Source organism: Schistocerca piceifrons, chromosome 1, assembly GCF_021461385.2.
Source record: "Schistocerca piceifrons isolate TAMUIC-IGC-003096 chromosome 1, iqSchPice1.1, whole genome shotgun sequence".
Lineage (NCBI taxonomy): Eukaryota > Metazoa > Arthropoda > Insecta > Orthoptera > Acrididae > Schistocerca > Schistocerca piceifrons.
The window spans coordinates 621,048,945-621,064,336 of NC_060138.1; the positions used below are offsets into that span (position 1 = coordinate 621,048,945).

Here is a 15,392-nt window from a genome sequence, read left to right on the forward strand (position 1 = left end):
AGCACACACACCCATGCCCTAGGGAGGACTCGAACCTCCACCAGGACCAGCCGCACAGTCCACGACAAGTATTAGAAGTGAAATGCTCATTTGTCTTTGTAGATCTCTCATAAACCATAAAGTTATTTGATCCACCACAGAATTTGATTATACTTAAATTTTTTTCTGCTTTGGCCTTGCAGTAAAATAGTGAGTACCTCAAAATTTTTAGGGATATCAGGTAGCACTATGTTTGCAGATTTGTCACTGGTGAACTTTGTGACATGTAGATTGTGTTTAGTTTTCTGTTATTTGAACTTAAAGCATGTGGAGAAACTGCATCACTGAAACAACAAAATTGATATTAACTCAATCAGTGTAATGGTTAAAGACAACCACTGACCAGTGTATATGAACCATAAACAAGTAGTTAAATTTTTTCTGATTTAGAACTTATTTTCTTCTTACGAACACACCCACCCACCCACACACACACACACACACACACACACACACACACACACACACACAGAGAGAGAGAGAGAGAGAGAGAGAGAGAGAGAGAGAGAGAGAAGGGTGGGGGGGGGGGGAGATTCTCTTTGTTCGTGGTGTGACTGGCATGAGTTGTCTTTGTTACCAGTATTGCCTCTGAGTAGACTAGATAAATGTATTATTTACCAGGGCTTTCAGTACCCTTTTATCATATGCTACAGTTAGTCATATACCAACTTTACTGCAACATTGTGTGGGTTTTTAAATGGCTTGACCACCATGTAGGTGTTAACCCATACAAAACCACTGCAAAATTTTCACCAAGGTAAATTTAGACCACCCAGTTGCAGAACATAATGCTTTGTACAACATGATTGATTCATTGGTCGCTTGACAATCCATGCCTTCCAAATCCTATCCTTTTTGATTCAAGCTTCTCTGAACTGCATGGGTGGTGAATGTCAGTCCAACACCTTCAGTCCTGATGTCTTTGCTTCAATTTTCACCATCCCCTGGCCCGCATCAACTGCAGCCTCGTGGGGTGGGGGGTGGGGGGTGGGGGGAGGGGGTGCATGTGCATGGACAACTATGTCTGACAGTACCTGCTTGTAATGAAAATCACAAATCTGAAAGATGAGCTTCAATACCCAGTTTCTTGGTTGTAAGCCTACCCACTTTTCAATCATACAGTGAGTGCCTGTTTTCAATCATTTCATTGTTTACTTTCCACATACATTCTTTCATTAGCCTATTGATAAAATGTCAGACAATGAGAACTAAGGACAAGAGTTAAAGTACGAATTAAACGTTTATTTTGTCCCAAGTTTCAAATATTATGTTACAGCTGCTAATGATATATTAGATTTTTGACACATGAATCAAGTCAATACATCAATTCTCTTTGATTAATCTTATTGTTATCTGTCATGTTTAGGCCATCAATGGTCATTTAGCTCTTAGTCATGCATACTTTGCACCTAACGACAGTATCATGCAAGAAAATAAAACAGTTGGGCAGTGGATGGAACAGTATAAAAATGCATGCAATACAACTAATGGAGAGAGGATGTCAAACTATGGAGGCTACGCGTATGATGCAGTGTGGACCTATGCTCTTGCATTAGACAAACTGTGGAAAGAGAACCAGTCACATTTTTCTAACATTCATAATGATAGTACCACAAGGTAATCTGTGATTTTGGTTACATATTTTGTTGATGTTCTTTATGTGTTTCCTGTCAGGTACATAACAAAATCTGTTTCTTTGCAGACGTTTTGTAGACCTCATTGGGGAGACTGATTTTAATGGTGTATCAGGACATATAAACTTTAGGGGAAGACCTTCTCGAATAACAACTGTTAATATTGTCCAGTGGCGTAATTATTCAACATACATTGTTGGCTCATTTAAACCTAATATCTCAGAAGACAATAAGCCACGTGGTGGAACGTAAGTAATTTTATGTGATTACAATAAACTGAGAATGAAAAGTAACTGATTTTTGTGCCATTCTGGATTTTTAAGTATTTGAATCACAAATAGATGGTAATAGTCATAATTTTCAGATTTGAAAGGTCTAGCCAGTGGAGGACAAAATTTTAATTCATACTTTAGTTTTTGTCATTTGTTACACTTTAACATGATCCAATGTACATAAAGATGAGCAGAATAAGGGCATCTCCTATACCTCTGAATTATGAGAGGTACAGTTGGTTCCAAATGATATTGCTGATTTATTAAGTCAACATTAAGTTACCACAAGATAGAATTCACAAGACAAGAAATTACTCATGGTGTCAGATCATTTATAGAAGCCCACAGTTAATTGTTGGAAGAGGTGTTGTAATGGGTAAGACAGCTGACAAGAAGAAAGTTCAGAAGAAAGAAAAGGAACAAATGCATAATGTGGAAATAGGTTATTATTGGAGCAAAAGAGCAGGGGAAAGGGAAGGATGAGATAGTGAATATGATATAGAGATTGGCCGAGGCAGTGAGATAGATTACATAAAAGTAACTAAAACAAAGGGAGATATTAAGACTATAGAGAAAGTCTGGTATTTGTGATAGAGATAACTAAGGAAGAATGTCTTGGAAAGGAAGAATATCTGTGGATGTTGAATGTGATTTTATTCATAGATAATATGCCAGCAGCTTCCATCCAAGCAGCAGCATTTCAGATCATAGCATTCTGCTTGTGCGCTGTAACGAGCTTCTAATAACAAGAAATGACATATAGTATTATTTAGTGTGTCCCTTTCACTCTAAAAGCATAAATTTCTTGTGTACTTGTGTTATAGTAGGTACAATTTCACTTTTAATTACTATGTAGTGTATATTTCTGCCATTTGTTTTGCATCGGATGTTTGTTTTCATGTGAGCAGTCAGTTACAACTGTTAGTTGATTGGTAACTTCCCTCTACGTAGCAGCACTTCAGAGCACAAAATTTCATTTGTGAGTTCTGCATTTTAATCACAGTTTATTCTATAGATCATCAGACTTCAGTATGGATAGAGACTGTGATTGCTATGTTCAGATATGAGCTAAGTTGGTGACCCTGTGCGTGCAGCTCCAGGTGGTACTGGCTTTGGTCACATAGCTTTAATCAGTTGTCAGTGGTCTTGGCTGGGGGGGGGGGGGGGGACGTGGAGATGCAAGGTACATCCAGCATGTCTGTCATGTCCGCTGATCAGTCCACTGCTGTGACCACCCAAGGTACACTGCTAGCCTTGAGGATGACTATCACCTGTGGTCAAGGGGGAGTTTGTTTAAAAGTGTGACAGGCAGGAAAGACTTTCCAGGGGCTGATCAAAGGGCCTCCACAGTTCATGTGATGAAGAGATTTCAGGTGCTATCCATTGCTGACAAAGACCCTGAGCCAGATGCAGTCACTCACCATATTCCAGAGGAAGCCTCTTGGCCTGCAAGATCTGGACATTCACACAGGGAAGGTTTACTGGTAATTGGGAGCTCCAATGTCAGACGCATAATGATCTGCCTTGGGAATATGGCTGCCAAGGAGTCTGTGTGAATACTGGGAGCAGTCATTCCAGATGTGGACCAAATGCTTCCAGATGCCATGAAGAGCACAGGGTGCAGCCAGTTGCAGGTGGTTCATGTTAGTACTAACGATGTGTGTCACTTTGGATCAGGAGAGATTGACTCTGGTTTCCAGTGGCTAGCTGAAGTGGTAAAGATTGCCAGTCCTGCTTGCAGGATGAAGGCAGGGCTCACCATCTGTAGCACCACTGACAGGACCAACTGTGGACCTTTGGTACAGAGCCAAGTGGAGGGTCTGAATCAGCAGCTCAAATGGTTTTGCCACTGTGTAGCTTGCAGTTTTCTCGACTTGCGGCATACAATGGCTGGCTTTTGGGTTCCAGTTCATAGGTCAGGTGTCCACTACATGCAGGGGATGGCTAAATGGTAGCAGGGGCCATGTGGAATGAACTGGGTGGTTTTTTAGGGTAGAGGGTGCAGACAGGGTTTCAGTTTTGAAAGGTGCTGGTTGAACCCAGGAAGAGGGTAGACATAGCAGCAATCAGTTTTGTAGTTGTAAACTGTTCAGAAGAACCTGAGCTCCAAGTGCTAACAGAAAGTGTTGAAGCTTTATATAGGTACTGAAAGCTGGCTAAAGCCATAGATAAGTTCAGCCACAATTTTTACAAAGGACCTAACAGTGTTTAGAAAGGATAGAGTAAATGCAGTTGGTGGCAACACCTTTGTTACTATTAGATGTATTGGCTTGGTGAATAATTCACAGCATTTGTCCATAAGTTTAATGATCTCAACAGATACACATAACAGAGACTTATAAGAAAGAAGACATGTCAGATTGCAGAGAGGCATATGCAGCTTTCGGCCACATCCTTTGTCAGTAAACACACACACACACACACACACACACACACACACACACACACACACACACACAAGCAAGCAAGTAAGCAAGCACATGCAGCTCCAGCATCTCAGGCCAGAATGCAACATCACATGGGATGCAAGCAGCGATCTGGAGAGGGTACAGAAGGGGAAGGGGAGGGGGAGATGGAAGTGATGGTAGCCACCTGTGAAAGTGACCATGTCCGTTAACGGCTCTGCTGCAATCATTGCACAGTATTTTATTTTGGTACGACTACCAACCAGCTGCCCACGAGGATGAATGGCCACTGCCAAACTGTGGCCGAGAGCAAAGTAAACTGCCCTTGGCACAACATGCAGCTGAACATAACATTCTTGATTTCAGTGGCTGCCTCACTATCCTAGCAATCTGGATCCTTCCCTTCTCCACCAGCTTATCTGAACTGCACAGGTGGGAGTTATCTTTGCAACACATCCTCGAATCCCATAATTATCAGGGCCTCAACCTGTGGTAAAATACTGTTCCCACACCCTCCACCCAACAATTTCTACCCCAAATGTCCTATCATCTCCTCCCTATTCTCGTCTTGCACACTGTTTATTTGCAGCTCTCTGCCAACACATCCACCTGTCTTTCCTGTGCCTCTCCTTTTTTGTTCCTTTTTCCCCACCTCCCTGCCCCACAGCATCCTGACACTGTGCCTGCTGGAGTCTAGTCCCTGCACACTTCACCAGACAGCGTTTATCTCTCTCCTCACCAGTACACTACTATCCCTCCCCCTTTCCCTCCCCCCTCCCCCCCGCCTCGCCAGACTGCTGCTTGCATCTCATGTGATGTATTCCGGCTCAAGGTGCTGGAGTTGGCAGCCATGTGTGCATATGCTTTTGGTACCATTCCTCACAAGAGACTTCTAATCAAACTGTATGCCTATTCAATATCACTTCAGTTGTGCAACTGGATCCATGATTTCCTCTCAGAACAGTTTCATTGTGTAGTAATCAATGGCAGATCACTGAATAAAATGGAAATGATATTTGGTGCTTTCCAAGGAAGTGTTATTGGCTCTCTGCTGTTCCTAATCTACATAAAAGATTTATAGATAATCTGAGCAACCCTCTTTTATTGTTTGCAGTAAAGTCATCAAAAGATGAAAACCAACATCAAAATGACACACAAAATATCTGAATGGCATGAAAAGAGCCAACTATCTTTCAATAAGGAATACTGAGAGGTCATCCACACAAGTACAAAAGGAAATCCATTAAATTTCAATTACACAATAAATCATACAAATTTAAAGGCTGTCAATTTGACTAAATACATATGAACTATAATTACAGACAAGTTAAGCTGGAATGATCACATAGATAACGTTGTGAGGAGTGGTGTAAAACTTAGAAGAGGCAACAGAACCACTACAAAGACTGCCTACACTACACCTGATCATCCTCTGCTAGAGTACTGCTATGCTGTATGAGATTGTTACCAAATATGACTGAAGGAGGACATCAAAAAGGTTCAGTGAAGGGCAGTTCATTTTTATCATCATGAAATAGGGGAGGGAGTGCCATGGAAATTATAAGCAAGTTGGGATGGCAGTCATTACAACAAAGGCATTTTTTGCTGTGGTGAAATGTTTTCACAAAATTTAAATCATCAAATTTCTTCTCTAAATATGAAATTGTTATATTGTCACCATCCTACACAGGGAGAAATGATGATCATAATAAAATAAGCAAAATCAGAGCTTGTACAGAAAGATTTAAGTGTTCATTTTCCCCACACACTGTTACAGAGTGGAACAGTGAAGAAATAGTCTGAAAGTGTTTCGAAGAACCCTGTACCAATCACTTAAGTGTGAATTGCAGAGTAATCACATAGATGCAGATGTAATATGTTAGAGTCCGTACTCTACAAACAAAACACTTGTTCTGCCTCATATCATGCTCATACCACAAAACAATGCTGAATTATAGACATTTTTGTAACAATTGACTAGAATTCTTTCCATAACCCTCTCTCTTGTAACACTCTCAGCTTTAATACTGTCTTTCACTGGCGCATCACTACCTACATTATACATAGTTCCCTTGTTTATTCAGTCTTTGTATTACTTTCTTTGTTTTGATGCTGTGATCAATGTTTTTTAATTGTTGTACTTCATCGGATGTTTCTGTTGAAGGGCAGGACAGAAACTGCTGCTGTCCAAGCAACTAAGTGACTAACTGTGTACAGTTCATTATTAATTTTTGTGCTATTTGAAACAGATTTATATTTGAAATTAATATTCATGTTCTCCTGTGTTTTCCATACAGTGACAGTGTTTGCTGGGTTGTTTTCCTGTGTTTATGGCTATACTTTCACTTTTGTGAGGGTAGTCATTTGGCTGACATTTTTTGTGTCTATTACTTCTGTTGTTTTAATTTAACACTAGCCATGTCTTGCCGCCCTTAAAAATTCCATACATCACTATATTTTATTTAAAATTATCTGTTATGTACATAGAAATATTTGAAACACTTACTGCCATTCAGCTGATGGTTTTCCTGTCTGGGAATCATTCAGTCTATTAAAAAGTTTCTTGAACAGCTATGAGCAACTTACCAGCATGGGAACTCTTGCATTACACTTTACCAACAAATTTACAAATTAGTAAGTTGCAAATCACAATGCAGAGTTTGAACAGAAACCTGAAGTATTTAATTTTTATGGGAATTGAAATAACCATCAATCATTATTGATCTCTGCACATTAAGAAGTAGATAATCTTCTTTGTGTATTCTCTGCATCACCTAGCTTGCACTATCTGCAGGCCCCTAACCTTCCATGATGTAAATAAACTTACTGTACAACTGTTATGATATTTTGAGCAATGCTTTCTCAGAAAATACAAGAATGACAAAATACCCCCCCCCCCCCCCCCCCTCCTCTATTGGTATACATAAGATAGTTCCTTGTAGGTCAGCTCTCTATTTCTTATTGACCTAAGTTTACATTGCTGAGGATTTGAAGCTACCTTCTCTGTCCTCATTGAATATGTTTTTCAGCTTCTTACTGCATACTTTTGAACATCATCAATATTAATAACATTCTAAATGTCACCAGTTTCTTTCCTTTCCATAAGAAGAAACAATACATCTCCTTGTCCAAAATTTACCATTTGCTATCCTTTTGTCTTCACTCTTTTATGCAGTGTTTCTTTCCCCACTCTTCTGTCTCATCTTTTCTCCGTGACTGCATTATTCTGCAACAATAAACTTTTGAACAAGAGCATTGTGCATGCAGTTCTTTTCTTTCACATTACTTTAAAACTATGAAACTGAAAGTGTTTGTCATTTTTCCCTATTCTGTGTGCACATTGATTATTATTCACTTCACAGAAAATGAAAACACTTCCTGTCAAACAGTGGAAACGCCCAGATACAATAACAATAATATGAAAATGGCAGGTAATTACTCACCACATATTGGAGGTACAGATACAATAACTATAATATGAAAATGGCAGGTAATTACTCACCACATATTGGAGGTACTGAGTTGCGGACTGGCACAATGAAAAACATTGCTAAACTTTTAAGTTCTGAAACAGAAAACACACACACATATTCACACAAGGTCAATTCACTCACAAATGGCCACTGTGTCTGGATGCTGGAGCTTGACTGCAGACTGTGAGTCCATGTGATCTGAGCAGGGATCTGCTGGGATGGGTGGTGGAAGAAAGCATGTGGCACTGAATAGTAGGGTAGGTTTGGGGAAAGACACTGAGGTGAACCTTTGCTACCCCCCTGTCTTCCCCCTACCTATCCCTTTCCATGTTCACACACCTTCTATCCCATCAGTACACCTACCAATCTTTTCCCTTTCTCTCCTCTTCTCTTCCCCACCCCTCCCACCATCCTTCAGCATAGCTTTTCAACTCTGCACCTAGCAACCCTGTTCTGTCCCCACCATGTCCCAGCATGCTCCAAAAGGCAGCACAACATCTTCTCCCACTCCTGCCCCGCTATCCTTCCACCTTCCCATCCTGTGCCTCCTCGCCTCCTCCTTACTACCACTTCCCACCCCCAGAAGGTCAGATAGTCACAGTCTGCAGTCAGGCCTTAGCACCTGGACTCAGTGCCCATGTGTGTCAGAGTAGTTTTTGTGTGAATGTGTGTGTTTTTTCTATTTTGGAAGGAATTTTTCGTCCAAAAGCTTAAATATTTAACAGTGTTTTTCATTACACCTGTCTGCAACTCAGTGCCTACTCTATGTGATGAGCAGCAATCTAGTCTTTTCATATTGTTGTTGAAGCTCTTTCTATCCAATATTTCTCCATTCTCAGTAACTGTAATCCTTTATTTAAATACAGTCATATTGCTGCTCTCCCACCATATCTTCATGTTGTTTTAGTTGCTTAACAGTTTCTTTTTACACGTAAGTTTCTCGTTATGTTATTATGTTAAAACTGCTGTTTACCATGCATGATCTAATATAGTGTTATTTGCATAATGACGTGAAAGCTGTTTTACTCATTCACTCCATTTTTCTTTTTGCATGACAGTTTACATTTCAATGAATCTGCAGTAGTGTGGCTTTCATCTGATGGAAAGCTGCCCAGTGATGGTACAGAACCACCATCAGTCTGTTATGTTCAAGGTCTTGCAGATGGTCTTGGAGTTACTTGTGAGATAGCTGTTGTAGTGGCAAATGTCATAGGCTTCAGCATTCTTGGGATATTGCTGATAATTGCCTTTATTTTTGTAAAGAGAAGGTGAGTTAATAAGATTACCCTATCATGACTTTTATATATATAGAGGGTGTTACAAAAGGTACGGCCAAACTTTCAGGAAACATTCCTCACACACAAATAAAGAAAAGATGTTATGCGGACATGTGTCCGGAAACGCTTAATTTCCATGTTAGAGCTCATTTTAGTTTCGTCAGTATGTACTGTACTTCCTCGATTCACCGCCAGTTGGCCCAATTGAAGGTAATATTGACTTCGGTGCTTGTGTTGACATGTGACTCATTGCTCTACAGTACTAGCATCAAGAACATCAGTACGTAGCATCAACAGGTTAGTGTTCATCACAAACGTGGTTTTGCAGTCAGTGCAATGTTTACAAATGCGGAGTTGACAGACACCCATTTGATGTATGGATTAGCATGGGGCAATAGCCGTGGCGCGGTACATTTGTATCGAGACAGATTTCCAGAACGAAGGTGTCCCGACAGGAATACGTTCAAAGCAATTGATGAGCGTCTTAGGGAGCACGGAACATTCCAGCCTATGACTCGCGACTGGGGAAGACCTAGAACGCTGAGGACACCTGCAATGGATGAGGCAATTCTTCATGCAGTTGATGATAACCCTAATGTCAGCGTCAGAGAAGTTGCTGCTGTACAAGGTAACATTGACCACGTCACTGTGTGGAGAGTGCTACAGGAGAACCAGTTGTTTCCGTACCATGTACAGCATGTGCAGGCACTATCAGCAGCTGATTGGCCTCCACGGGTACACTTCTGCGAATGGTTCATCCAACAATGTGTCAATCCTCATTTCAGTGCAAATGTTCAAATGTTCTCTTTACAGATGAGGCTTCATTCCAACGTGATCAAAGTGTAAATTTTCACTATCAACATGTGTGGGTCGATGAGAATCCGCATGCAATTGTGCAATCACGTCATCAACACAGATTTTCTGTGAATGTTTGGGCAGGCATTGTTGGTGATGTCTTGATTGGGCCCCATGTTCTTCCACCTACACTCAATGGAGTGCTGCTAGAACATGTGCCTTTACAAGTCCGACACAACATGTAGTTCATGCACGATGGAGCTCCTGCACATTTCAGTCGAAGTGTTCGTACGCTTCTCAACAACAGATTTGGTGACCGATGGATTGGTAGAGGCAGACCAATTCCATGGTCTCCATGCTCTCCTGACCTCAACCCTCTTGACTTAAATTTATGGGGGCATTTGAAAGCTCTTGTCTACGCAACCCCGGTACCAAATGTAGAGACTCTTTGTGCTCATATTGTGGATGGCTGTGATACAATACGACGTTCTCCAGGGCTGCATCAGCGCATCAGGGATTCCATGCGATGGAGGGTGGATGCATGTATCCTCGCTAACAGAGGACATTGACACTTTGAACATTTCCTGTAACAAAGTGTTTGAAGTCACGCTGGTACGTTCTGTTGCTGTGTGTTTCCATTCCATGATTAATGTAATAAAATGAGCTCTGACATGGAAAGTTTGCATTTCCAGACACATGTCCACATAACATATTTTCTTTCTTTGTGTGGGAGGAATGTTTCCTGAAAGTGTGGCCGTACCTTTTTGTAACACCCTGTGTAAACCTGCTGAACTTTACTCTTAACAGGTACCAAGTTACTGTAAAAATATAAACAAAGGACAGTCATAATAATCAACTTTGTAAAATACTGTCTACATGATTCTCATCAGGCAATGCCAGAAATGCATGTAATATGTGAGAACCTCATATTATCCAGATTTCCAGTTTGTCCTGATTTGTTTGTTGTTTCCTTTTCCTTTTCTAACACAACAATGTGTGGTGTGTAGTTGGTACGGAGCAGTGTATTTACAGTTGTTAGGTTTGGAATGCAGATAGCAGGGAGATCACTTGTCCCATGCTTCCAGCTACTGTGGCTATGGTCAGTGTGATTCTGTTCTTTACAGAGTTCAGCAGCTGTGCTGGTATTGTTCTTTCATTTCGTGTTTTCAGTGTGTGTGTGAGTGAAATGACTTCAAAGCAAAAGAAGGTGGTCATTTCAGTGCACAAAAAGTTGGAAGCAGTAAACAGAATAGACAGAGGAGAACTGCTGGGAAACATAGCTACAGACAATGGTGTAGGGACATCACCTGTCAGACTGGAGAAAAAACTGAAAAGAAATTGAGGATTCGGCTTCAAAATGATGGGTGAAGACAGTCTGCAGAACAACAATACAGCACATAAAGCCAGAAATCAAACACTGGATGAAGCATTACTCACTGAGCATTGGTCAGTGAGAAAAGAGATCACATTGTTCCAATACCTGGTCCAGTCATGCAGGAAAAGGCAAGAAACTTAAGCAGGAAGCCATCCATTGATGATCTAAATTTCACAGCCAGCCCAGGTTGGTTGGAAAGATGGAAAGCCCCTCATGTCACATGTAAGCTTTCAGTGACTTAAGTTTTTTGGGGGGTTGCAGTGGCTGTAGGAAACTTCCATGAAGAATTTGAAGAAGTATTTCCTTCAGAAACTTAAATCCTCACCAGATTTATAGTGAAGATGAACCTGGAATTTTTTATCAGATGATGCTCACTAAGACACTGATTTCCAAATGACATGACTTGAAAGGGTTATAGGAGGTGTAAAGATCAATATATAATTATGGCATGTATAAGTGCATTTGGAAGACACAAAAATCCCTCTCATGTTGGTATGAAAATCAGAAAATCTGACAGCATTGAAACATAAATTAGTCTTGTTTGCCAGTTATCTGCAGATCAAATATTTTTTGATTATCCAGACTTTCAGTTATCCAGATTACATTTGGTCCCACGTAGTCTGGATGAATGAGGTTCTTGTGTAGCCTTTTACTGCAGTTTCAAGGCAGTTTTTGAGTCAGTGAGATTACCCTGTTGAAGAATACAAGAAGTCAGCTGTGAATTGCAACAACACTGCTAAGTTGCTGTTGGTGTACTGGTTATACATCATTTTTTGAGGTTGCTATTAATATGTATTGACAGAATGGACATTACTAGTCTAATTTGGGACAACTCTATATTAAGGGAATGTAAAATTATGCTTTAAAGATAATTTTGTTTGTAATAGGAAGCAAACCAATGTTTTCCAATCACACTGGGTATCGTGTGTGTATGTGTGTGTGTGTGTGTGTGTGTGTGTGAGAGAGAGAGAGAGAGAGAGAGAGAGAGAGAGAGTTAGTTTTACTTGTCCTGCCACTGAAGTTTAAGTTTCTTAGATCGATGGTCTAATGACAGTGATTTATCCAATCAAAGTGCAATATGTTTGGACCTTTTTTTATGAATATTATATTTATGTAAACAGGTATGAGAAGAAAGTTCAGCTGACCAAAAGATACATGGAGCATCTTGGCATTGATTTGCTATCAGCATCAAATCTGGGAACTCTTGACAAATGGGAGATTCCACGTGATAGAGTAGTCATCAACCGAAAGCTTGGAGAAGGAGCATTTGGCACTGTGTACGGGGGAGAAGCCCACTTTGCTGAGAAAGGATGGGTATGTCTGATCTAGACTGTAGTAAGCTTGTTCATTAAGCACTCAATAATTCAGTGTTAAGCACCCTATGCCACACATTTCACACTAGTTTGCAGAATATGCATGCAGCTGTAGATGCATGTAAATGTAGTATGGAACATTTGAGTTTGATGCAATTTTGTTCACGGTTGTGTCATGTTTACATAAGTTGGATAGTATTCTGGATGTATGTTTACAGCTACAAATTCTTTCAAAGTGATTGTGACAGTGCTATTAAAAGTATGTGTGACATCCTAGGTTGCAGTTGCTGTCAAAACATTGAAGGTTGGTTCTTCAACAGAAGAAAAACTGGATTTCTTAAGTGAAGCTGAAGTCATGAAACGCTTTGAACACAAAAACATCGTAAAACTGTTGGGTGTCTGTACAAAAAATGAACCTGTCTACACTGTGATGGAGTTTATGCTGTATGGTGAGATATATATTAGCATAATATATTACAAACTTAAGGTTGTAGTTTTAGATAATAAAATAAATTATAAAAAATTGAAACGTCATCACCTCAACTGCGTCACATTGGAACAAATTTTAGAATTTTCTACAGCCATTTTTTGTATTCATTTCAGCAATGTTTTTTTCTTGGTTCACTTCCTTCTTGACACAACATTGTGAGAGAGCCTTTCAGGTGTAAAATATATACAAAAAGTGAGTCTGTGTGTATTTGCGCGTGTGTGTGTGTGTGTGTGTGTGTGTGTGTGTGTTGGTGTGTGAGTGGGGGGAGGGGGGGGGGAGAAAAAGAGGGGGTGGGGGGGAAAGGTCCTAAGTTCACAAAAATGATTGTCATTTGAGTGTAAGGAACCTTCATTGGGTGTGAAACATTTATGTAAAAAATTAAGAGTCTCGTTATAGGGGAATTAGTAAAACTAGCAGCTGAAGCATGAAGAAGTAGAGTAGTTCTGTCATATGAAAAGATAAGCTTTTAATTTCTGCTTTACAGAACTTTTTAGTATGTTCCTTGTTCTATAGTGAAAGAGAAATGAGTAATAGGAAGACAAAGAAAATACATATAAAAGATAGACAAGTTACAGAAAATAATCATAGGTATCAGTGGTTTAAAGCAGATCAGATTCAAGTACCAGACTACTTGTTTCCAGTTTCAGGGATCCATTAAATCCCAAGTTAAAATCCAGTTTGAAATATATCATGAGGGTCAATGAACATTTAAGATAAAGATAGGCAAATGGTGAAGAAAATAGTACACTGGCTTCTTCCAATTCTAGTCTACAGTATTCATCTATCTTTCCTCTCTCTTGCCCTGCACAGTTTATTAATATCCAGCAATATGCTAAATGGTGGAAATGGTTTCCTTGTCTGCTTGCACGTTTGTTCCCTTTATTTTCTAATTTTGGTATTTTAAAATCTTCATAAACAGTAAATTAAGATAATTATAATTATTTGGGCTTCTGTATTCGGAACAATGTTGTCAAGTGACTGTCAGAATTATCTTGTTAACAAATGTATTTAAAACTGTGCATTTAAAAAATCACATCTAACACATTTTTACAGTGGTTTTAATTCACAGCATCAGATATTCTTCATTGCCAACTCCCAATCTCAGTTTATCTGATCTACTTATTTATTAGTGTCAACCTGTCATTATATTGTCAGATATTTGCTGTGACTGTATTGGAATGGATTACTAATTGTATTTACCTTTTGCAGATGCATGTAAATTCACAATTTGTTGTCTAGCATGAAGGAAATAAATCTGTATTCTAGATGAAGTAGCATGTTACTAGTTGTTTACTGCATGTACAGGATTGCCACAAGTTCTGGGAATCAGGGAATATTAGGGAATTTCAAACGTGCCATGGAAATCTGGCAATGTTAATAGAAATTGGAAAAAAACCCAGAAAAGTCTTGTTTTTGTCTCAGTAGATGAAGTGGTTTCTTTATTGAGATGTCATGCATCATCACTGGATGGGTGCAGCTGAGTACATGTGGTGCTTCCCTACTCCCTCACTCTTACTGCTTCTCCCCTTTCTACCAATCCCTTCAGTTTGCAGCCAATGCTGCCACCACTTCTTGTCCCTAGCCTAGCAGCTGCTGGCAAGAGACAGGGAGGCATGAAGAGTGGTTTGTTTGGATCTGATTCTCAGAGACGGTTGATGAAGTGGCTGGAGACGGAGGTCATGTGAGCATGAGATGTGCCTGAGTGATTGTGTGAATGTGTGTGTGCTCTCATTTTCTGATAAAAGCATGGCCGTGTGACTGCCTTTCCTATGTGGTGAGAGGTAATGCCTGAAATTTGGTATTCTCGACAGACTCTTGACACTGTGTATCCAGGAATGCCGAATTACCTAACGATTTCCAAAATGGAATGTCCCATGTGTCTAGCTCCAACTACCACCCTGCATTCAAAGTCTGCCAGTTCCCGTTGTGGGGCCATAATCACGTCGGCCACCTTCATATGAATCACCTAAGTATAAATGACAGCTCCGCCAATGTACTGCCCTTTCATACCTTGTGTAAGCTATCCTATGACTTTTGTCACCTCAATGTGTAATCCTTACTCCGTCCGACCGAAAAGTTCCGAGACTGATTTTATTCCTGGCGTACAAGTCTTGACAGTGCAGTAACTACTGCAACACCTTGAACTAACTACTGTAAGCAACAATGTGCATTCCCTCAGTTAGTTGCGAGTAGTCAGTGTTAAGTAGTGGATGTGGAGTCGTAGTGTCAGAGTTGATGTGTCACCAATCCCAATGGAATTACATCTCTAAATGAAGTGTACAGGACACTCTAAAGACTATTTTGAAGAAGAGAAAAGTG

General features: G+C 40.1%; 1 protein-coding gene across 1 annotated transcript in view; it reads left to right on the forward strand.

The window, feature by feature from the left end:
• LOC124804379 overlaps positions 1–15,392 on the forward strand; it is a 675,970-nt gene that overhangs the window by 642,087 nt on the left and 18,491 nt on the right. Inside the window, exons 19-23 of the mRNA XM_047264747.1 lie at positions 1,406–1,656; positions 1,742–1,921; positions 8,882–9,091; positions 12,392–12,584; positions 12,861–13,032. Of these exons, the coding sequence (XP_047120703.1) occupies positions 1,406–1,656; positions 1,742–1,921; positions 8,882–9,091; positions 12,392–12,584; positions 12,861–13,032 (1,006 nt within the window). The remainder of the gene's footprint in view (positions 1–1,405; positions 1,657–1,741; positions 1,922–8,881; positions 9,092–12,391; positions 12,585–12,860; positions 13,033–15,392) is intronic.